The sequence below is a fragment of the Ptychodera flava genome, chromosome 14 (assembly GCF_041260155.1).
Source record: "Ptychodera flava strain L36383 chromosome 14, AS_Pfla_20210202, whole genome shotgun sequence".
Classification (NCBI taxonomy): Eukaryota; Metazoa; Hemichordata; class Enteropneusta; family Ptychoderidae; genus Ptychodera; species Ptychodera flava.
The window spans coordinates 13,216,253-13,236,177 of NC_091941.1; the positions used below are offsets into that span (position 1 = coordinate 13,216,253).

General features: G+C 37.8%; 1 protein-coding gene across 1 annotated transcript in view; it reads left to right on the forward strand.

The window, feature by feature from the left end:
• Positions 1-19,925, forward strand: part of LOC139149421 (sodium/potassium/calcium exchanger 3-like) — a 38,072-nt gene that overhangs the window by 4,403 nt on the left and 13,744 nt on the right. Inside the window, exons 3-8 of the mRNA XM_070721185.1 lie at positions 13,946-14,022; positions 14,388-14,462; positions 17,573-17,657; positions 18,407-18,510; positions 18,876-18,976; positions 19,507-19,560. Of these exons, the coding sequence (XP_070577286.1) occupies positions 13,946-14,022; positions 14,388-14,462; positions 17,573-17,657; positions 18,407-18,510; positions 18,876-18,976; positions 19,507-19,560 (496 nt within the window). The remainder of the gene's footprint in view (positions 1-13,945; positions 14,023-14,387; positions 14,463-17,572; positions 17,658-18,406; positions 18,511-18,875; positions 18,977-19,506; positions 19,561-19,925) is intronic.

Here is a 19,925-nt window from a genome sequence, read left to right on the forward strand (position 1 = left end):
CTAATCGGAACACAGTCAATATTATTTCTCTACAGTCCAAATTCGTGATATTGCATCATTCTTGGCTGTGACAACGCGAACGTGTATATCTTTCTTGGTGTCCTCGCCAACGAGAACAGTTTTTAGTTCGCTCCGTAGCATGTGTAAATAACAGTAACGCTTTCCGCAACCGTAGGGGTACAAAGAACTACGCGCTGCCGTTAATAGCCAATCCTTTACGACGATGCAGTTGTATTGGTCGTGTTGATGACAGGAGAACTGCTCCATTCACCTGTATAGACTATTTCCACTTCGATCAGTCTACTTACTTTGACTCAAATGTCAAACAGCCTAGTCTAGGGGTCACACCTACAGGCATGAAATAATTTCAGGACGTGGATGACAGAAAGAGAGCCCACATCGGTTTTCGTCACGTCGGTATCTCTCTGTGTTTCTTTTTTTGCCTGCAAACATCATGGGTTTCGTCAATATTAGGTAAAAAATATCCAAACATCAAGAAGAACACAGTGTACGTAAATAAGAGTTAAAGGCCAGACGTTCAAGAGTGCTCCTGTTGGCCACGCCTGACATTTTACAGAGTGAGAAGCTGCATGAGAAAGTTGGAGTAAAATTGAAACAACAATAAGGGTAACTCTATTTTTCTCTATTCCGATCCTCATTCATAAGCTTATTCTCCATCAAACGTAATCACAGACGGATAGAACTTGGAAAGGTCTTGCTCGAAAGTTCAACGTCACTGTTTGACAAGTCTGCGATACTCGCCAATTTTTTTCACAATTATTTTTATTCTCTTCGTCACTGTAAGAATTCGCCCTCCCAATAACTTAAACAGAGCCTTGTATAAGGAATCTAAAGATCAAACTGCTTGTGAGACGCAGAATCGATCGATAAATAAAATTGGGGCATGATGCAGAGCTCAGCCTCTGGGCACAACGCACACTGTATCGATCTTCTATTCAGGATTTCTCGATCTACTAAGTACTGTAGTCAGTTGTAGCTTTGCTGGTTTGGGAACCCCCGGGCGTTTCTGTGCTCCACAACTACCGAAACGTTGAAGAAATCCTGAACTGTACTCTTGCCAAATCGACATTTCATCGACCAAAGAACGCCACAACGCCCCTTCCCGGCTTCCCGGTCCCTGTCGGTGTAAGGTGTATTTCTGTGTATCACAGTGCACCATCAGATTACTGCAGAGTGTATCACTTTTTGTGTGCTAACTACTTTTATGAACGGCGAAGTAGGACGTCGGTCCATTTAAAGCAGTCAACACATAAACTATCTAACCAACACGAACTTGCGTAAGGATAAACGCCCGGATAATCGCCAGCTTCTGACGGATAGTTGCATGCTCATGAGCGTGTAGGTTAGGGGTTCACGTGAGGTTAGGGGTTCCCCTAAACAAACGTGTTTAGCAGAGTTCACGTTACGAATATCTGCGTCACTTTGTTCGTCAGATTACAGTTTATGAGGACTTTTAACCATCTGAAGTGAAATTGAACGCAAAAGATTATTGGTGGAATAAAACAGACAGGAAGACAATGTAACTTCAAGTATTAATACTACCATGATTTCGAAGATGCAGTTTTCATATATTTTGATAATTCCACGGGAATCATACTACATAAGCTTACTAAGACGAAGCCTCCACGTACACGGTACAACATACATACATACATACATACATACATACATACATACATACATACATACATATATACATGCATACATACATACATACATACATACATACATACATAAATACACACATACATACATACACACATACATACATACGCAGACACACACAGTGCACCTACCTACATGCATACATATATATACACTATGGGACAAGAGTCACCCAGTCTGCGTGTTTCTTGCACTTCGTCCCATTCTGACTGAATGCCTTGCGAGAAATGCCAACACACATTTACAGATGGAGAAGAGATGCACCGCCCCACATCATCAGTATCGAGCGATTCGCGTCTGGTATTAACAAAAGTTTGGAAATGATGTTTGAAGGATTGCATCTCTAACACCTTTTGAAATGCCTTTATTTCTAAGGTTGACGACCAGTAAACTGCTTGTTGGCGAGAGAGATAAAAGTACGTGCTTGCCCTCACATTCACAATGGCGGAGAAACCAGCGACCTCAAACGACATCAAAGGTCTTACACATAGACAAACAAATCTCCTCAAAATTCCATGGTCCTAACCCTCTTCCTTCCGATCATGACAAATTTAAACCTGTCACACATCCTGACAAATAACTTCTTTTTGTTCCTACAAAATGAAAATAAGTATCCTTCGGCGTTGTTGTACGGATGACAAAATATCTAAAAGACATCATACCGTCCTATCAACCAAATATCCATCTGTACAGTTTCAATCTAACCATAGAGAGTACCAGTTATAGCCGGGAACTTGGTCTTGGCAGTAGTACCCTTGTTATGGCGGTGAAAGAAATTTGCACAAACATAAAATCAAAAGAATAAAACTCATATTGACTTGGAAAAAGTGGAGACTAGAAACAATTACTGGCTACGACCCTTTGAAGTTGATTTCGTGGATGTACATGTAAAAACTATGACTAATTCTTGTTTTGATAAGATCACAGGCTTCTGTTCGTGCGTATGAATCTACACGAAGTAAACCAAAGTAATGTTTATTTGGATTAGGTCTCTCGGTTTGGGCCTCGTGAGTCTACTCTTTCGCTATGCGAGGGCGTTTCTTTAACTATCCTTACTAAAATGTGATGGATCTGTTTGTCAGTTGGTGCATCGTTTGCATTTTTAAACAAATGTTGCAACAAGGAGATTCACCGATTATAATTTCCCCCATGCTTTGTTGTAAATTATGGCAAATGATTGTCAGATTTGCATATGAATGAGAGAGAGAGAGGAGAGATTACTTCGGTCAGATTGTTCTACTCGGCTCCGATATGCATAGTAAAACCCTATTCCAAATTGAATGTCCTAGTTTAACTATCAATTTTGCGATAATTGATATGAGGAGAACACGACTATTTGTGAGGGTGCGACATGAATACATAGCCAGGACATCATTTCGCTAATGGATTGCTTGTTTCTGAATAAGTTAGAACATAAAGGCTCATCTCCGCACACAATTACTTACATTCCGTCCACAAGTATTTTGTCATCGTGATTGCAGCTTAGTGCTATTACCGATGGCGGGCACAATCAAGTCACTAGGATTGCTCACTTCGCCGTCTGGATGACACGATTCACTTTCACTCTCTTAGTCCCGAATGCACAGTCACGTCTATATTGGGGCGTCTGACTTTAACTTCGTCCAGAGTAGGGACTAGTTTCATATATTCGGTCGTTAATGACGGCCCATCTAGATCTTAATTCGATAAAGGTTGGGATGACGATACAGCGATGGAAAAGAAGAACCGGCTGATCTTTGTCGACTGGGCAGGATACTAATGGTATAATATCATCGGTTCTGGCATCAGCCATTTTAATTGAATCGTGTTTGTTTTTCTTCCACAAATGACATTTTTAGGGATTTGGGAATCAGGGAATATATATATATATATATATATATATATATATATATATATATATATATATATATATATATATATATATATATATATATATATATATATGTGTGTGTGTGTGTGTGTGTGTATGTTTATATACATATATATATATATATATATATATATATATATATATATATTGCTATTGAAAATGTATATTGCCATTGTACAACAAAACAAGCAACCATATTAGTGTTTGCACTTAATGTGTTCTGTTGATTGTTCAGACGGAGTCCGACCTACAGTGCAAGTACTGAATGGCGCTTCATCGCGGTATGCAAGAGAATGTTATTCCATTCGTGCATATCCTCATTTACAAGTAAATATTTGTCGCTTTTTCGACTTGAACTGTGTGTGGTTTCCAGTATATATATCCAGATTCTGTAACATGTAATTCGATATAACTCGTTAGTGGGGTCGAGGACATTTTAGTAGATGGATACCGTTACTGTATTGACGGGTGAATTTAAGACCATACTGAAAATTCGTTGTAGCAACACGTCAACTCTCATTGTTGGCTGACGGGCCGTAACTTTGTAATTCATGACAACTTCAATATGGGCAAAAGGATAACGATATGGTATCGCAAAAGTCGGTTTTGGTTTTTAGCCACTGTAGACTATAGTCTATAGAAGCTATTGGGATGGGTATCCGTCCGGCGTCAGTCTGTATGTATGTATGTATGTATGTATGTATGTATGTATGTATGTATGTATGTATGTATCTATCTATCTATCTATGTATGTATGTATGTATGTATGTATGTATGTATGTATGTATGTATGTATGTCTGTTTGTGAGGATGTCCGTCCACTCAAATATCTTGAGAACCGCAGTACTTACAGATTTTGATATTTATTGTGTGGATGCAAAATATAATTATGGGGAACCTTCTTTATTTAATTTATTGATATTGTTGAAAATATGCAAATTAACGCAAAAAAGTGGTTTTGGTAAAAAATCTTCTTCTTCATAACCGCTGGTCAGACAGCTTTGATATTTGGTATACAGGTCCCTAGGGATGACCCAACGTAGATTTGTTCAAATTGTGATAAAATATACTAATTTGCACTTTTAAGGAATTTTTGGTCATTTTTGGTCAAAAATTTATTTCATAAAAACTGCTTGTCTGACAGCTTTGATATCTGGTATACAGGTTCATAGGAATGATCAAAATATGATATATTCAAATTATGATGAAATGTACAATTTTGTATTTTGGGGCAATTTTTGCCATTTATGGTCAAAAAAATTATTTCTCAAAAAGTACTCATCTGATAGCTTTGATATTTGGTATACAGGTTCCTACAGATTAACTAAATGTAATATATTGAAATTTTGATGAAATCTGCAATTGTGTATTTTTGGCGTAATTTTTGCCATTTTTGGTCAAAAAATTTGTTTCTACAAAACTACTGATCTGATACCTTTAACATTCGGTATACAGGTTCCTAGGCTTTATCTTAATGTAATATATTGAAATTATGATGAAATCTTCAATTTTTTTTTTGCAGCTAATTTTGCCATTTTTGGTCGGGCTTTCCTTAAATAAGCTATCAAAGATATCCACCTGCGTCATCAACACGTGTCACAAAAAGTTATTCTCTACATAACACAGCGGGGCTATGTCAACTGTTAGGTCGCATGGTTTTTCAAAACCGCTGGTCAGACAGCTTTAATATTTGATATACACGTCCCTAGGATGACTTTAGTGAGATACTTTCATACATTCAGGAAATATTTAATTTTGTATCCATGTCTATAGTAGCTTTAGGGACATTGGCCCTATGTTTCAGAACATCTAATTACTGATTTGTATATTCAACGCACTTTCCTAATTAGAGATGTATATCTGGATTGGCTAAATCAAAGTTGACAAAACGTGCCAAGCACATCGAACATACTACGGTATAACATTATTGAAGTCATTTAGCATTTTTATTTCAGCTAATTACTAATTTGCATTTAACGAACTTTTCTAATTAGGGATGTATATCTGAATTTACTCCACCAAAGTTGACGAAACATGCTATGTATATTGTAGATACAATGAGTTTTGATTTTGTGGAACATCTAATTACTAATTTGCATACTGCAATACACAAGAATGCCGGACAACGGGTTCCGTTTTGGGGACATTGTCGCAAGGCGGCAACACCGTAAGTTGGTGATACAATGACAGCAGTCAAAGAAATTTCGTATTTTTATTTCAGCTAATTATACTTTGATGACCTTTGGAATTAATCTGTGAATATTGTTCATGATGTTGATCATAACACTTTCAATGAAGTTGCAAACATGTGGCAAAAGTTTAAATTCACAGACAAATGCAGTGTATACTGAAATACGTGGGCATTTTCAGTTCATATCTGGTTTGAATTATAGAATTCTCGAAGCCATCAAACGTTAGGGTTAACTATCCAATCGTCGTAAGCATTGCGGATCCTTTAGTGAATACATCAAGTTTATCCCTTTATCATAGCAAACCGATTAATATTGACTGAAACGTGAACATTACTTTCAATAGTTTTGTATACAAATTCTCGCTTGCCGCATGAAGTATACGTAATTTGGTCGAAAGCTGTAGAGTCAGGGTAGATGGATGCTCCGGCGTTTATCATTGAAAATTGGGCGGTGCGTGAGAAACACGGCCCCAGCTCTGGTTACCAAGACGACGGATATTATAGCATAAATGTACGATGAATTCCTACATCACAAAGCTAGCATTTAACAACTGTCAGGAATAGCATGGAAGCTCAGACTATTTGACTAATCACGCTGAATACGCTTGTGTTTTCTTTTTCAATTTCCCCTCGCCTTTTGATACTCATTGGACGAGCCCCACTTCCTTTACGCAAGATCATAATGTGGGTAATATATATATATATATATATATATATATATATTTATATATATATATTTATATATATATATGGTATGAAGACCTTAGCTTTCAACTTACCATATTGGAATTTCAAAATATTTGAACAGAACTAAGGACCCCTCCTATACATGGCTCACAGTGTGACCTGTGTCGAATCTTTTGAGCCGTAGATTATAGATAGAGTACACCATCTGCTTCATCGAGCTTCTGTCTGATCAAAAACTTTTAACATTTAGAGAAACCATTGATGTAATATCGTCGTAAACATTTCGTTGATGTGGGCAGGACTCTCTCATACATCGATTTCATCGAACGATTTAAAAAGTATCGTAAACGTAAATATTTCTCTTCTGATGAGAAATGGTCTGTATCTCATCGATAATATGATCATAAAAAAGACATTTCTCCGTATGACATTTAATACCATTGATCAAGGTTAAAATGGTCCACTGAACTCTTCATCGAGCTACCTTGAAAAGTTTTATTACCTCAATATGTAATAAATAACTAAATTTGTAATTATAATCACATAATCACATAAAAATGACAACCGCCCACATTTAATACAGTAGACCGTGAAGGCAAGCGACCTTACACGGATATTGACCTGGGGGGGGGGGGGGGGGGGGCAGTGGCCGAAAACAGAGTAGCTGTCGGAAAGTGGAGGAATTGCTCGCTGAGAGGGTGTACCACCAGAAACGTAAACTGTAGGCCATCCGAGCACTGTACTAAATATCGAGTTGTACAAAGGAAAAGGCACAGATTCGTGCAATATTAGACCAGAGAGAGAGAGAGATTGGGCACAAATAGGGAGAGACATTTCGACTGTTTGCTGATTGTACAATCATGAATAAGTACAAATATATTTCGCTTTGTACAGCTCGATCCGAGATGGATCAACAGTCTGTCGTTAAAGTATTGTACATGTAATGTATTAGGTAACGGACAGAACGATATCAACCGAATAAGTGTAAAATGCAAATATAAAGCAGAGTTAGGACATATCATATCGCTTGTGGGCAACTTGCACTTTCCTACTTTGAAACTCCAATATTGTCTGTTAAAATGATCTCGACTCTCGCCGATCAATTTGCTCGTCGCTTATCGACATGTTTGGAGTTTAAGCTCGCGTGCTTCCGATAAAATCTCTCACTTCGAGTCGTATAGCTCGAATGTTAATTCAGAATCGGTCTCACAGACAAAGGGTTATGTGCATTTACATCGGGCGTGTGGGGAATGCACGTACCGCAAGGAGGGCGAGAAAGATCGAAGTTGCTTGCCATTTTGGCAGGGCGTAACCCTTTTAGGGTATCCCCCGTTATCAGGGAACTCATGATTGTCACGAGACAGCGTAAAATGTGTTTTATTTGAATGCAATTTTCCAATTTACAACGTAATCATGGGACATGATTTGACGGCTACTGGACATGCCCGGAAGGAGTAAAGGCGGTAAAGTTTGTCGTTTGACGCTTGTAAATTGTGTTTGAAGGGAGCTGACGTATTGGCTGTCGGATAAAAGTTTACAGATGATTGTCAAATTATGGTTTTTTGAATCAAATGAGTGTACAGACCAGAGGCGAACGACCCACTGTGATAAACATCGCTCCGCCTTCAGATACTGTGTGGTTGCCATGGAAACGTATCCAAGTCATCCATCTCCGGTTAAGGCAAGTCAATTTCGAAGTTCGGTTGAGGTGTCGCGCATGTGCGTATTTGTATCTAGTCGAAGATTAAGGTCAGAAGTAAAAATCTTGTTGGATGTCTGTCAAGTTGTCATTTATGTATTGGATAAACTCATATTGAGTGCTCGATCAGCACACACAGTAGCGAGGTGAAAATGTTGAGTCAGGGTAGTAACATGCATGGCACCGAGATGGAAAGATTAACTGATATTTTCACTGGAAGGGCATTGCGATCGCTGCTAGATCTCAGATAAGAGCTGCTAGCAATTACGTAGGTAGAAAATGTCCATGTAGAATGATTATCTAACTCGACAGTGTAAACTGCGAAAAAATGGAAGGTACAGCGAGAACGAAGGGGGATAAGAGAGTGGCCGATTCTCGATTAACATTGCGGCTTTTCTCTCCCCGATTGGCAATTGCATTTTCTGCTGACGTCGCAAATCTTTGAATGGATCAGTTCTGTGCTTGAAAGTAATGGTCATCTATCTTAACTAAAAGTTTGCGTACACCGTATATCTTCCCTTCGACCGCCCACAGTGCATATAGACGGTAAAGAAAAGTAAAAAAAAACCATACACATGCTATACAGTTGGAATTGCTCCATTGCGTCTCAATAATCCCCTTGAATATTTTAAATCCCCATTTCCGGTTGACTGTCTGACATTTTATCGAATTTTATTCATGGAAACTCGATTAAGGTAAGGCAAAGTCTGTTCTCATGTCAGCTTCCAGGTGATACTTTGAAATCAATATGTACCCTAAAAGATGTAATAAATTTCAATATCTTTAGCTTATTACTATTATTATTAAGGTAGTACACGAGTACAGATTAAAGCTGTTAAAACAAAGTGCGGATCAATATTGACTTGCTTGGAAGAATTTGTTATTATTATTAGTATTATTATTTAAACTAACCCATTTACTTACGAGTTCAAATTATAATCACCACTTCTGAACACTGACCAACTCGACCGATTGATTCAGGGATCGAACTGTATTGAACGGTAACGGCATAGAGCGTTCACTGTAATCATTTGTTAGCATATCACACGTAGACTCTTTTCGATAAATAAGGATGGAACTGAATTGTGCTACTGTGTTCTGGAAACCGAAGCGGAAACTGAAATGTTGAAAGGAAAAAACCCAATGGCACCAAGGCCTTATTTCGGTCGATAAATATCGTACAAAAATAATTCAATCGAAATTTTCTCTGCATGACACGCAGCGATGAGTATGATTGGGTAAACAACGTTAGGTAGATGTTGAGTTCAGGTCCGGTAACTGACCTTTTGATAACCACTGTGCTATGTTAGCTACTCCATACGGCGAAGGAGGCTACTTTCAACCGAAGGAGATGGAATTGCAGCGTACCACATCGCCACATCTCCCATCACAGTTAGCATGGTAACGCCGTGCAGCATTCTTACAGGGCCAATGCCTGTAACGTTTGATGACATTGCCAGAAGTTTTGCTTGAGAAAAGAAGTACATTTTCTTCTTCTGTCTTAAGTATGTCGAAGCGAAAAATCATTATCCTTGCAAATACAACGAATCACGTACAGTATGCAGTGTTTTTATTGGTGACAAATGAATTGTAGTCGTTACTCAAATTCAGTTGTTAACTACATTGGACATTACTGTGTTGGCAAGTAATATACAAGGCATTTGGACGTGATTTTGGGAGCAGCACACTTAGGTGTATAGTACAGAACAAGAATGCACGCTGACACTGATACAAACGCTCGGACAAGGTCTGTTGTGGATTGCATAGGTTGCTGGTCTGTATACACCTGGTGTATACAGGTAAGTCAATGGTCCAGTGACTTACACCATGACAGACAGATCAGTCGGAGAGACAGAGAGACGGTAAAGGACTCCGGCCCTGAGCTTGGCATAGAACATACTGCACAATTTAAACCATTGAATGAATATCCTTCCCTCACGACTTATATGCTGCTTTGCATCCACCAACAAACTCATTAGCATAAATGTATACATGTACCATTTGGGAAATCGAGTATCAGGTTTAAAATATTGCGGCAACTGAGCAGATATCCGTACCAAATTGGGGTAAACGTTACTTGATACCGTTGCCATGACAATAGCGGATATATGCAGTTGTGATTCAACAACAGTAAGATCTGCTTTTACAATATTTTTGCAGATTGCTTATCGTGCAGTCGACTCAGAAGTGGTGAATTCATTCGTTGACGAGGTCTAACGTTATTACAGTGACCTCCTATTGCCGCGTGACGACGCGAACGTCTCTCCTCCAAGCAGGGAATTCACTTTGACATCAATGCGGAAGAATTGGAATCAATCTATCACTAAAATATCTATAATAAGCTTAACAATCATAACGATGCGACGGACAGGGAACGACACCTTACAAAGCAAGTTATCGAAGACGCAATACAGAAACCATTTTCAACTGTAAGGATAGCGCAAAATGCGCAGATGTAATTTCCCGCTTCTCCAACTAACCGAGTAACTTAGTTGCGCAGAATTTAATCATGTTATCCGGACGTGACTGCCCTTGAACAAACTGTTCGCACATTTTTGTCGATGACATGCAAAGTTTCTAATGATGGCTCTCTTGTTTCTGGGTTCCATATTAAGGTAGAAAGCGCCTAGGGGACATACATTCGGACTCTCGCATTTTTACAATTCGTTTCTGGTCTACGGTTGCTGTAGCTCATTTTAGAGTTCCTGGAGAAAGTAAAATTTACACCATCTTAATTTTGTGAAAATCGAAAATTGAATTTTCCCAATAGAGTCAACGCAGAGATGGTGGCCATTTTGAATTTCAAATATCGTTAAGCTTTAGGCAATTTGCTTTTCTGGTACCGAAATTTTATTCACGGTTGAAAGTTTCGAGGAAGTTTGAGCAAAAGTTTCAGTCTTTCAATTTCGAGGCGCAAACTATCTTTAATAATTATTTGGACTGTGACCAGGCGCCTGGACTGTGACACTATCTCGAGAACAGAAATAGAAATAACCAAGCAATAAAATGAATAAAGTAAGTATTATAGATGAATGAAAGAATAAATTGCTGCGAATGAAGATATTTGACACCCCAACCCACCCCACGAAGTACTTTTACTGTTACATTAGTTCCTATAACGTGACTTTAATCGAGGTCATTGCCAAAGTGCACTGGCACTCGTTAACCCACTTTTGCTTAAGGCATAGCTAAACTCCTGCCTGGCTCCCTTTCAGCATACTGCAGCAGTGTATACGATGCCAGAGATTCATTTGTTTAGATATAACAACGCGAATGTGTCAAATGTCAACGATTGCCTGTCTCACCCACATTCACGGGTCGACTTTGATAGAATATGGTACTATATCAATCAGAAGCCCCCCCAAAACAGATGACGTCACGTTGGGTTAACGCGTAGCAGATGACGTTACAGTGTAGTGGCTATTCGCCTAATGTTCTTTGAAGGAGAAGGGTGAAGAGAGAATAAAATTATCATCTTTGTTAGTGACATGTCGGCTTCAGCATTATTTTACGCTGCATTTTTTTGTACTTATACTATTCGTCACGCAGTACTACTTCCATTACAGTTCTAACTCCATTATTGAGTTATTGACGTTAAAGGGCGGACAGTTATCCCACGCCACTTCTGTGTCCACTTGAAATTAACTTGTAAGGGGGATATAATGTGTGTCGGCGCAATTACAGAATCGACAAAGAAAAAAGTCAATGACGTCAGTTGGAAGTGAATTTGAATGTTTCTCGATCATTTCTAGCGCAACATCTTACAAGCAGACAACTATAATCATGAAAAGTTTGCTAGTGACGTCACAGATTGCGCAAAAATGTATTATCTTTTATTACATTCTCCGACCTATCAATTGTGGGTAGAGGAGATTTAATCGTACATACACGCTCTGCATGTTAGCGAAAACAGACTCTAAACCTTGAGACACCGTCATGTTGTACGTGCTTTTTTTTTGAATAAACAAGTACGAAAGGCGCCGAAATGCCGTTACCCTGACTACGATTTGGAGCAGAAATGAAAACGCTGCTTGTGAATATCAGATGCGATAGAAATGCACTAACCTTGACCTGGTTGTGTGAAACGTATGGAAGTGAATGAAAGCGGGGGAGCCTTCTCGGTTTATTTAAAAATCTACAGCTGTGACCGGTGAACCCAGAACGGGCATTAAACTGTTGCCATGGCAATCATATGAATAATGAGATACCCAATTGGTCGTTCTCCATTAACGATATTAATAGCGCTAAAGATCGCTCTATCCTAAGTAACCCGACGTCTATCAATCTGAGCAATTAATTCATTTTTGTCGCCGGTTTCCAGAGAGTTTTTATATGCTGAGTGATTTATGCTGCGTAGTTTATAAAGTAGAAATCTAATTTATCCTTTTGTACACTTAAGTGCAAGTCACCTCGTGTAATTTTAACCGGATAGTTTTTACATCGACATCGACATTGTTGTCGAGTTGTATGCCGTGGTTAAGTCCAAGCCGTTCTGTCAAGAGTTAAGCTTATATCTGTCCAGAGTAAGCTTATACCTCGCTGTGCAGAAAATCAGAATTTTGAGCGATTGTTCTATGTCGTGATATTTTAATAGTAGGAATTATACTATTCACTGTCGGCTTACATTTTGCAACAATCGCTCCATTTATTGTTTAATCTTCAGCTTCTGACTTTAACTCCTGTAAGTGTCTCTGATATAGGCAAAAATATCGGAGGCAATGGATCTATTGACGTCTGCATGACGCACGAGATGCCAAGCGAAAGTGATGGGTTTGAGGGCAGTGCACCACTATCAGTGATATTGAACTTCACGCTCGAGCGCTCGTCCTACATAGTGTACGTCATTATTTTGAGAATACGGTCATCGGAACTTTGAATCACAGATTTAAAAATGCCAGTCAAGATAGGCCGCCTATGAACTGTCAATTCCATAACCAGTGGGCTTAGCCGGTTGTAAATGTAGGTTGGGACGTCTCCGAATTTTGATTAGAGAATCAGATTTACGGTTGACAGAATTTCTTGTGCCCTTTCTGGGGGATGGTTTCCAGTAGAACGTCATCATAACTCACGTAGCAACCAGTGACGAGTAGCCCAGCTATTTGTCATGTAACGTATATACTCCTCTGATAGCACGTCGGACCTTTTTGAACCTGTCATATCGAATTTCATGAGAAAAAATTGGGTCTTAATAACGCTGCAGCGTGCCTGATCGTGTATTGTTGGCTGATGCATGGCTACAAGCAGCAACTGCTTCATTTCAATTAATTATCTACAATGTCAACCACGTCCAGGCTCTTCACCTGGGATATTCATAATTGATAAAAAACGCAACCAGAAATCCTGTACCTTCAATGCCCGGGGGAAAAGAAAATCCTCTTGTCACGAGAGATGTGCTGACCTATCAATCACTCTTGCTTTTTTCTTTCGGTTGAATGCGACCATTTCCAGTTTACCGTGAATTGCACGGCTGAAATATTTGTTAGAAAGTAGTACAAGACAATTTAAGACAGCATTAAGTGCAGTAATAAACACCAAAACACGTGCTGAAGTAATCAAAGGTCAAACCTAGCTAATGGGAAATTTATAAAATATATGTACCGGGACTGTGACTCAAGATCCCATCACCTGTCGTCAGGCAAGACGTGTTTGTGATCACAGCGAACACAGCATCCTCGAAGTATAAAGTTAAAAATCGACTATCACAAATGCTATGTAGAAGTCCACAGACCGTAGACAATATGCTTAATTAATGCAGTAAAGGTGGGGTGAATATTACTCACTGACTAACGTTGACATTTTTCTGTATTTTCAGCCATTCACGAGTTTCCACCAGATTACTTCACAAATGAACAGAGACTTCAAGGAGCGTTAGTTCTACACTTTATTTGCGTAAGTATTTGTGACTTTGTTCTTACAGAGCCTGACACGTTGTCGTATACTTATCCATTAATTTTCCTTCCAGTTTTTTTTTTCTATTTATATATGTACATCTACTCCATTATGTCAGAAACAATCCTAGAACAGGTGAAACATACCTGCATGTATTTAGTGTGGTTTTTAGGAAACTTAATGAATTGAAAATCCACACAACGTGAGGTGTATAAGCTTATGGAACAGCATGTTCATGATCCCATACCTTCAGTTTTGATGGCTATGCAGAAATATCATAATCTGGTTATGACACTGTGAGAATTGATACTTCAAATCTTTGATTCTGGATTTCATTTTCACAATTTGCATTTTCGAACCAACAGGTAATTTACATGTTTATTGCACTGGCTATAGTGTGTGATGATTACTTTGTACCTTCCCTGGAGAAGATTTGTGTGGTAAGTGAAGTTAATTTAAAAGATAATGTACTGAACAAACCTTTGACATGAGCCTCTTGGTCTTTTTTGCCAGAGGTCTGTATATCTAATTCTTTCACAGATTTGACTTTGTTGTGCGTATCAGTACTTTACTGTCTTTTCTGTACTATTTTGTGTCTGTGTTTGTAACCATAGACCAAGTATTAACGAATTTGGACCTACTATTATTGGATTCTGGATGGGTATGATTGTGATTATTTTAGATAGCCCTTGTTGTGAGATCTTCCAGCAAGTATGAACAGGGTTTGCAAAGACAAGTAGTACTGTCCAAGTAGCCAACCTACTGAATTCAAGAAATTGTAGCCAGAGATATGTTTCACTTGCATATGCACCGTGATATTTTGCACAGAGTGAAAATTTGGAGGCAAAGTGAAAGCATTTACAACTCCCTTATACAACAATTTGATAACTTTCCCATCCTGCCCACTAGCATCCCTCTCTCCTCACCAGAAAATTCCCTATTGGCCCTTTTCCCATCAATAAAGATCACTTATGCCTTCATCCCTGCCCTTGCCCTCCCTGTTGACATTCACATAAACAGTACTATTAAAGTTTCAATAAAATAGCAAAGAACAGCTCGCCTATATTATAGATGAAATTGCCCACCCATGGCTAGAACTGAGGTCTTTATATTAACTGCACTGTGCCTAATTAGAGTGAGATTGCATTATCAATAATTCACTGGGAAGACCTCACAACAACAGCTTCAGGAATTATATTTAAAATATGACATTATAACAAGAATTTTTCAAGGGCTAAAACTTGTGTTTGACAAGTACAGTTTGCTCACTTTAGGCTTCCTTAGCATCTCCACCAGTACAGAAAAGACACACGTACCAAAAACGGTGTATATACATAGAATTTTATAGAAAGATTGAATTCCTCCTCATAATAACGTCACTATATTTAGAAGGGCTGCCTCGAATAATTAAACTACCTAGTTATTAAGTAATTTGCCAGGAAAGCAATGTTTGAAAACCTGCTCTCAAGTTAAACAATATGGTACATGAACAGGTCAGTCAGTATATTCGTTATAAATGTACAAACTCCATACATAAGGGAACATATTTACTGGACACACGTGTTGCAAATATGGCAAGGCATCATTCTCTTTCAATTCTATAGTTAGCAATGGATGCAGCAAATTGTATGCTTTCATGCTGCATTTATATCAATTCACGCACATCTTGTGTGAGGTTAACAGTTTGAAAAACATAATGTACTCACTGTCTCTTCACGCTTGCAAAGCTTGATTCTTCAACCTGCTTGTGTGGGAAAGACATTTCCTTTAAAGTTTAATAAAACCCTTTGCATAAAAACCTTTAACAGTAAGTCTCATTAGAGGATGTCACAGTGATACCCCTTCCATAATTTACTTTTATTATAGCTATCATTGAGAATATTTTGTCATGCAAATTTGAAATGGGAAAGGTCAATGGTGTTATTTTCCTGATTCAAATATTTATGCTGATAGACACTGACTGTAAAGTTTTAACCTGTCATAATATATCACACATAAGAGACAAATATTTGATTCAGGAGTGCAGTGAACTACTTCTACACAATAAAATATTTAACATCTGAGTAATGCAACCTTTGGACAGCTGTTTTACTCACATGGTGGAGAAAAATAATGAGTATTATAAATGACAAACACCTTGGATACATAAAATAAACATACCCATTGGATTTTGACTGAAGTATTTGGGGCAGATTACAGTGATTCATATCCTGTATCTTTTCATACAATATTTAGACAATTTTGGGACCAATACTGACGGGTGTAGCATGCTAGCAGGGTACGCTTACCCATTCCGGACACCTGGTACCACCACTAACTATCAGTGGTTCAGGATGGTCCTACTTAAATTTGTAAATCACAATTGTCCCACGGACCTGGTAATATATTACCTTGAATGGAAATGATTATTGGACCAGTTTAATGTCATATTGTCCACAAAAATCAAGCCATAATCTTGTAGGACTATGGTGGCTAAAGAGAAAGGATCAGGATGATTTTTTGAATTTCCAATTCACATTTGAGGAAAAGAAATAGCTTATAACTAATTTAAGGTTGTCAAAATCGCAGATTTGGAAAAGAAAGATTGTAAATGTTGTCAATTTCAACAAATCTATTCTGTACCTTAATCCAGTCTCTTTGTTAAGAGTCTATCGTGGCATGTACCTAAATTACTCAAGTTTCTCCTCACAGTATACAATTTCTCAAATACTGGACATGGTTATATATCTGAGTTTACTCTGTTCCACTAGAGGTTGCCTAAACACATCTGTTGTTGCTGTCAACCTTTGCATCAAAGGTCATGTCAAAACATTGCAAACATCCTGAAAAAACAATTCTAGAGATGTAAGCCAAGTTTTGAAAGGAAACAAATAACTGGCTGGCACTCAATATTCTTAATTGTTTACTTGCAATGTAGAGCCAAAGGTTCAGAGGGTGTATTATATTCTTGGAGAAGGAAACACGTCAGTGTTTTGTGTACACACACAAATGACTTAAATTTCTTGTTTGACTATGGTTAGCCTGCGATGTTTAGGAAAGCATATTATTTTTGTTTTCTTTTAAAATCATTTTTGAAAACATTCTGCAACAATATACTAGAGGCATTATGTTCATCATCTTGAAATAATATAATGTAAGCCTTTGCACTTGTATATTATTTCACAAACTGGCAAATCGTGGACTCTATTCCAACTTAACTTGTCAGGATTTATTACAATGTAAAGTCTAGACTTGACTTCAATTAACACTGAGCATATCAAGCATCAGCATCTGTCAATAGCTATTTGCAAACATGCGACATACTGTCCTGATTCCACAATGCATGCCAAGGTTGAGCTGTCTCAAATACATGTTAACAAAACTGGCATGTATTATCTCTAAAATTCGTTTTTCAAATCTCTATGATTGTACCTGAGAATGGCAAATTATCAATCCAGGGAGATCTGACACAGTAATTTCAAAAGAAATTATCACTGACAAGCATCCTGTGTTGATCCTTACTTTGTGCAGCCTGAATGTCAATGTACACTTTTACTTTACCTTTCTTCAGAGACTTGGATTTAGTGAAGATGTAGCTGGAGCTACTTTTATGGCAGCAGGGAGTTCTGCACCTGAACTTTTTATCTCAATCATTGGTAAGTCTGTGAGTTATTTTCATCCTTCAATCATCATCCTGTTTGGAGCAAATGCCAGAATATTTGAAAATGTTAACTCTTGTATACAGTGTCATTGCATGTTGTTTCTTCTAATAGATATTTGAATGGTCAGATACTAAAACTTGTGTTTACAATGAATTAATTATGTCATGATAGGCAATCATCTTGTCGGTTGTGTTTGTAAATGTGATGTGGTAATACAGAGAACATATCTTGAAAACTGGCACTAATCCCACAATCAGTTTTTTCTTCTTACACGTTGATCACACCTGTATGAATATAAATGTGATGAAAGTGTATCATCTTGTAATGCTGATTTACATTACAAAGAAAGAGAAATGGGAAGCTAATTAAACAGCTACTTTAAAAAGGAAACAGACATTTCTGTACATTGCATTCGTGGCTGACACACATGCTGTCTGAATATATATTTTCTACTGCAATGAGTATATATTTGGGGAAACAAGGACATCTTATTCATGGGCACCTACCAACCTTCTTTTCATACAAGTTGGGGCAAAATTAAAAATGCATATGCACATCATGAATCAATAACAAAAGAAAAATGTGAAAAGACAATTCCGTTTTGAGCAAGGCCATCATTTCACCATCTTTTATACATTTGATGATTCAAAGATAGAGGAATGCACATCTTTAATGTTTGTCAAATAAAAATTCACAAGGCACTCATAATTGATCTCCTTAATATTTCTATATCCTAACTGTAGGTGTGTTTATAGCTAAGGGTGATGTTGGAGTAGGAACCATCGTTGGATCAGCTGTATTCAACATATTGGTCATTATTGGACTCTGTGGCTTATTTGCAGGGCAGGTATGTCAGATGTAAATACTGAATTCTGAGGATTAAACACAGATAATGAGGCATCTTTGAGAGAGAAGTATATCAAGTGTACTTAAAATACTGTTACTTAATGTTTCTATTTCCATGGAGCTTAAACAATCCCAATATAATGATATATGGTGAAGTGTTTTAAAATGTCAGCCGTTTGACCAACTTTATTTCCCACTGGAAAAGCTGCTGATGATGGCCTTGTGTACCATATGTTTTTCCATAAGTGGACTGCAGTGTTCTGTTAGTGTTTCTTGAACACTTTAGCTATGATGTTAAAGGTACTTGTAACACGTAGTGTGTGCTTTACCTCCCACCGCATGATCATCTCTCTTTGACATTTATAGGTTGTTCCTCTGACATGGTGGCCACTTTTCCGAGATTCCATCCTGTATTCACTTACTGTTGTAGCACTTGTTTTGGTGCTTCATGATGGAGCTGTCTCCTGGTAAGTTGCCGGGTTGCTAAGGCCAAACTAGAAACAGAGAACATGGATTCACACAAAAGAATCAGCATTATGGTGCGTTTTCAAACTTTACAACAAATGATGCAGTTAGGGTTTATTTGGCCTCTGTTGTCATATTTTGAAGCTTTTCTTGGGAGCAAGAATTAATTATAAACTTGTGAGAGATAAATCATGAAAACATTTTTTTAATGCAGGATTTTGATTTCACCTGACATACAATGAAAGGGAGCTTATGTTTTATCAAGAAACTTAATTTGCTTTAATTGTTTAAAGTTGAAGAAACTCCCTTTGCTATAGTGAGCCATCAGTAGAATAATCAAATCTACTGGGTTCTGTCACATATGACGCCTTTTGTAATGAAAAGTTTCAGTCTTTCCCGTGGCTTTAAATTCAAAGCCGGTTTTTGTGAGGCCATCAGGAATACTGCTAGTGGTCCTGTTTGGGAGATATACAAACAACACATGTTAATAGTAAATACATATCCACGTAAGTCACTGTAATCCTGTTTTTAGGTACGAATCTCTGATCATGCTGGTCATGTACGGAGGATACATTGTGGTTATGAAGTAAGTTAATGAGTTATTCATCTTGAATTCAAGAGACTTTCATTGCTACTAGGGAAGCAAAACACTGATTTTCACCTTTGCACAGACACAACGAAAATAAATCTGTGTGCATTATAGCTGGCTATGTCCTGATGACAGTCTATTATAACTGCAACTTCTGCAATGCTCTCTTAATTGGTTTGAGTACGTAGTTCCCATATAATCATATACTAACAATAATAAAGAAGGAATTTATGGTGTTGCCTGTTGGCTAGTTGCTCTGATCTCAGTAGGTGATACTCAATTGTATTTTAAAAGGTTGCGCTTAGAAAGTCATATTGCTATAATTACTAGAAAGTGATTACATTAGCAAATAGTTTGTCATT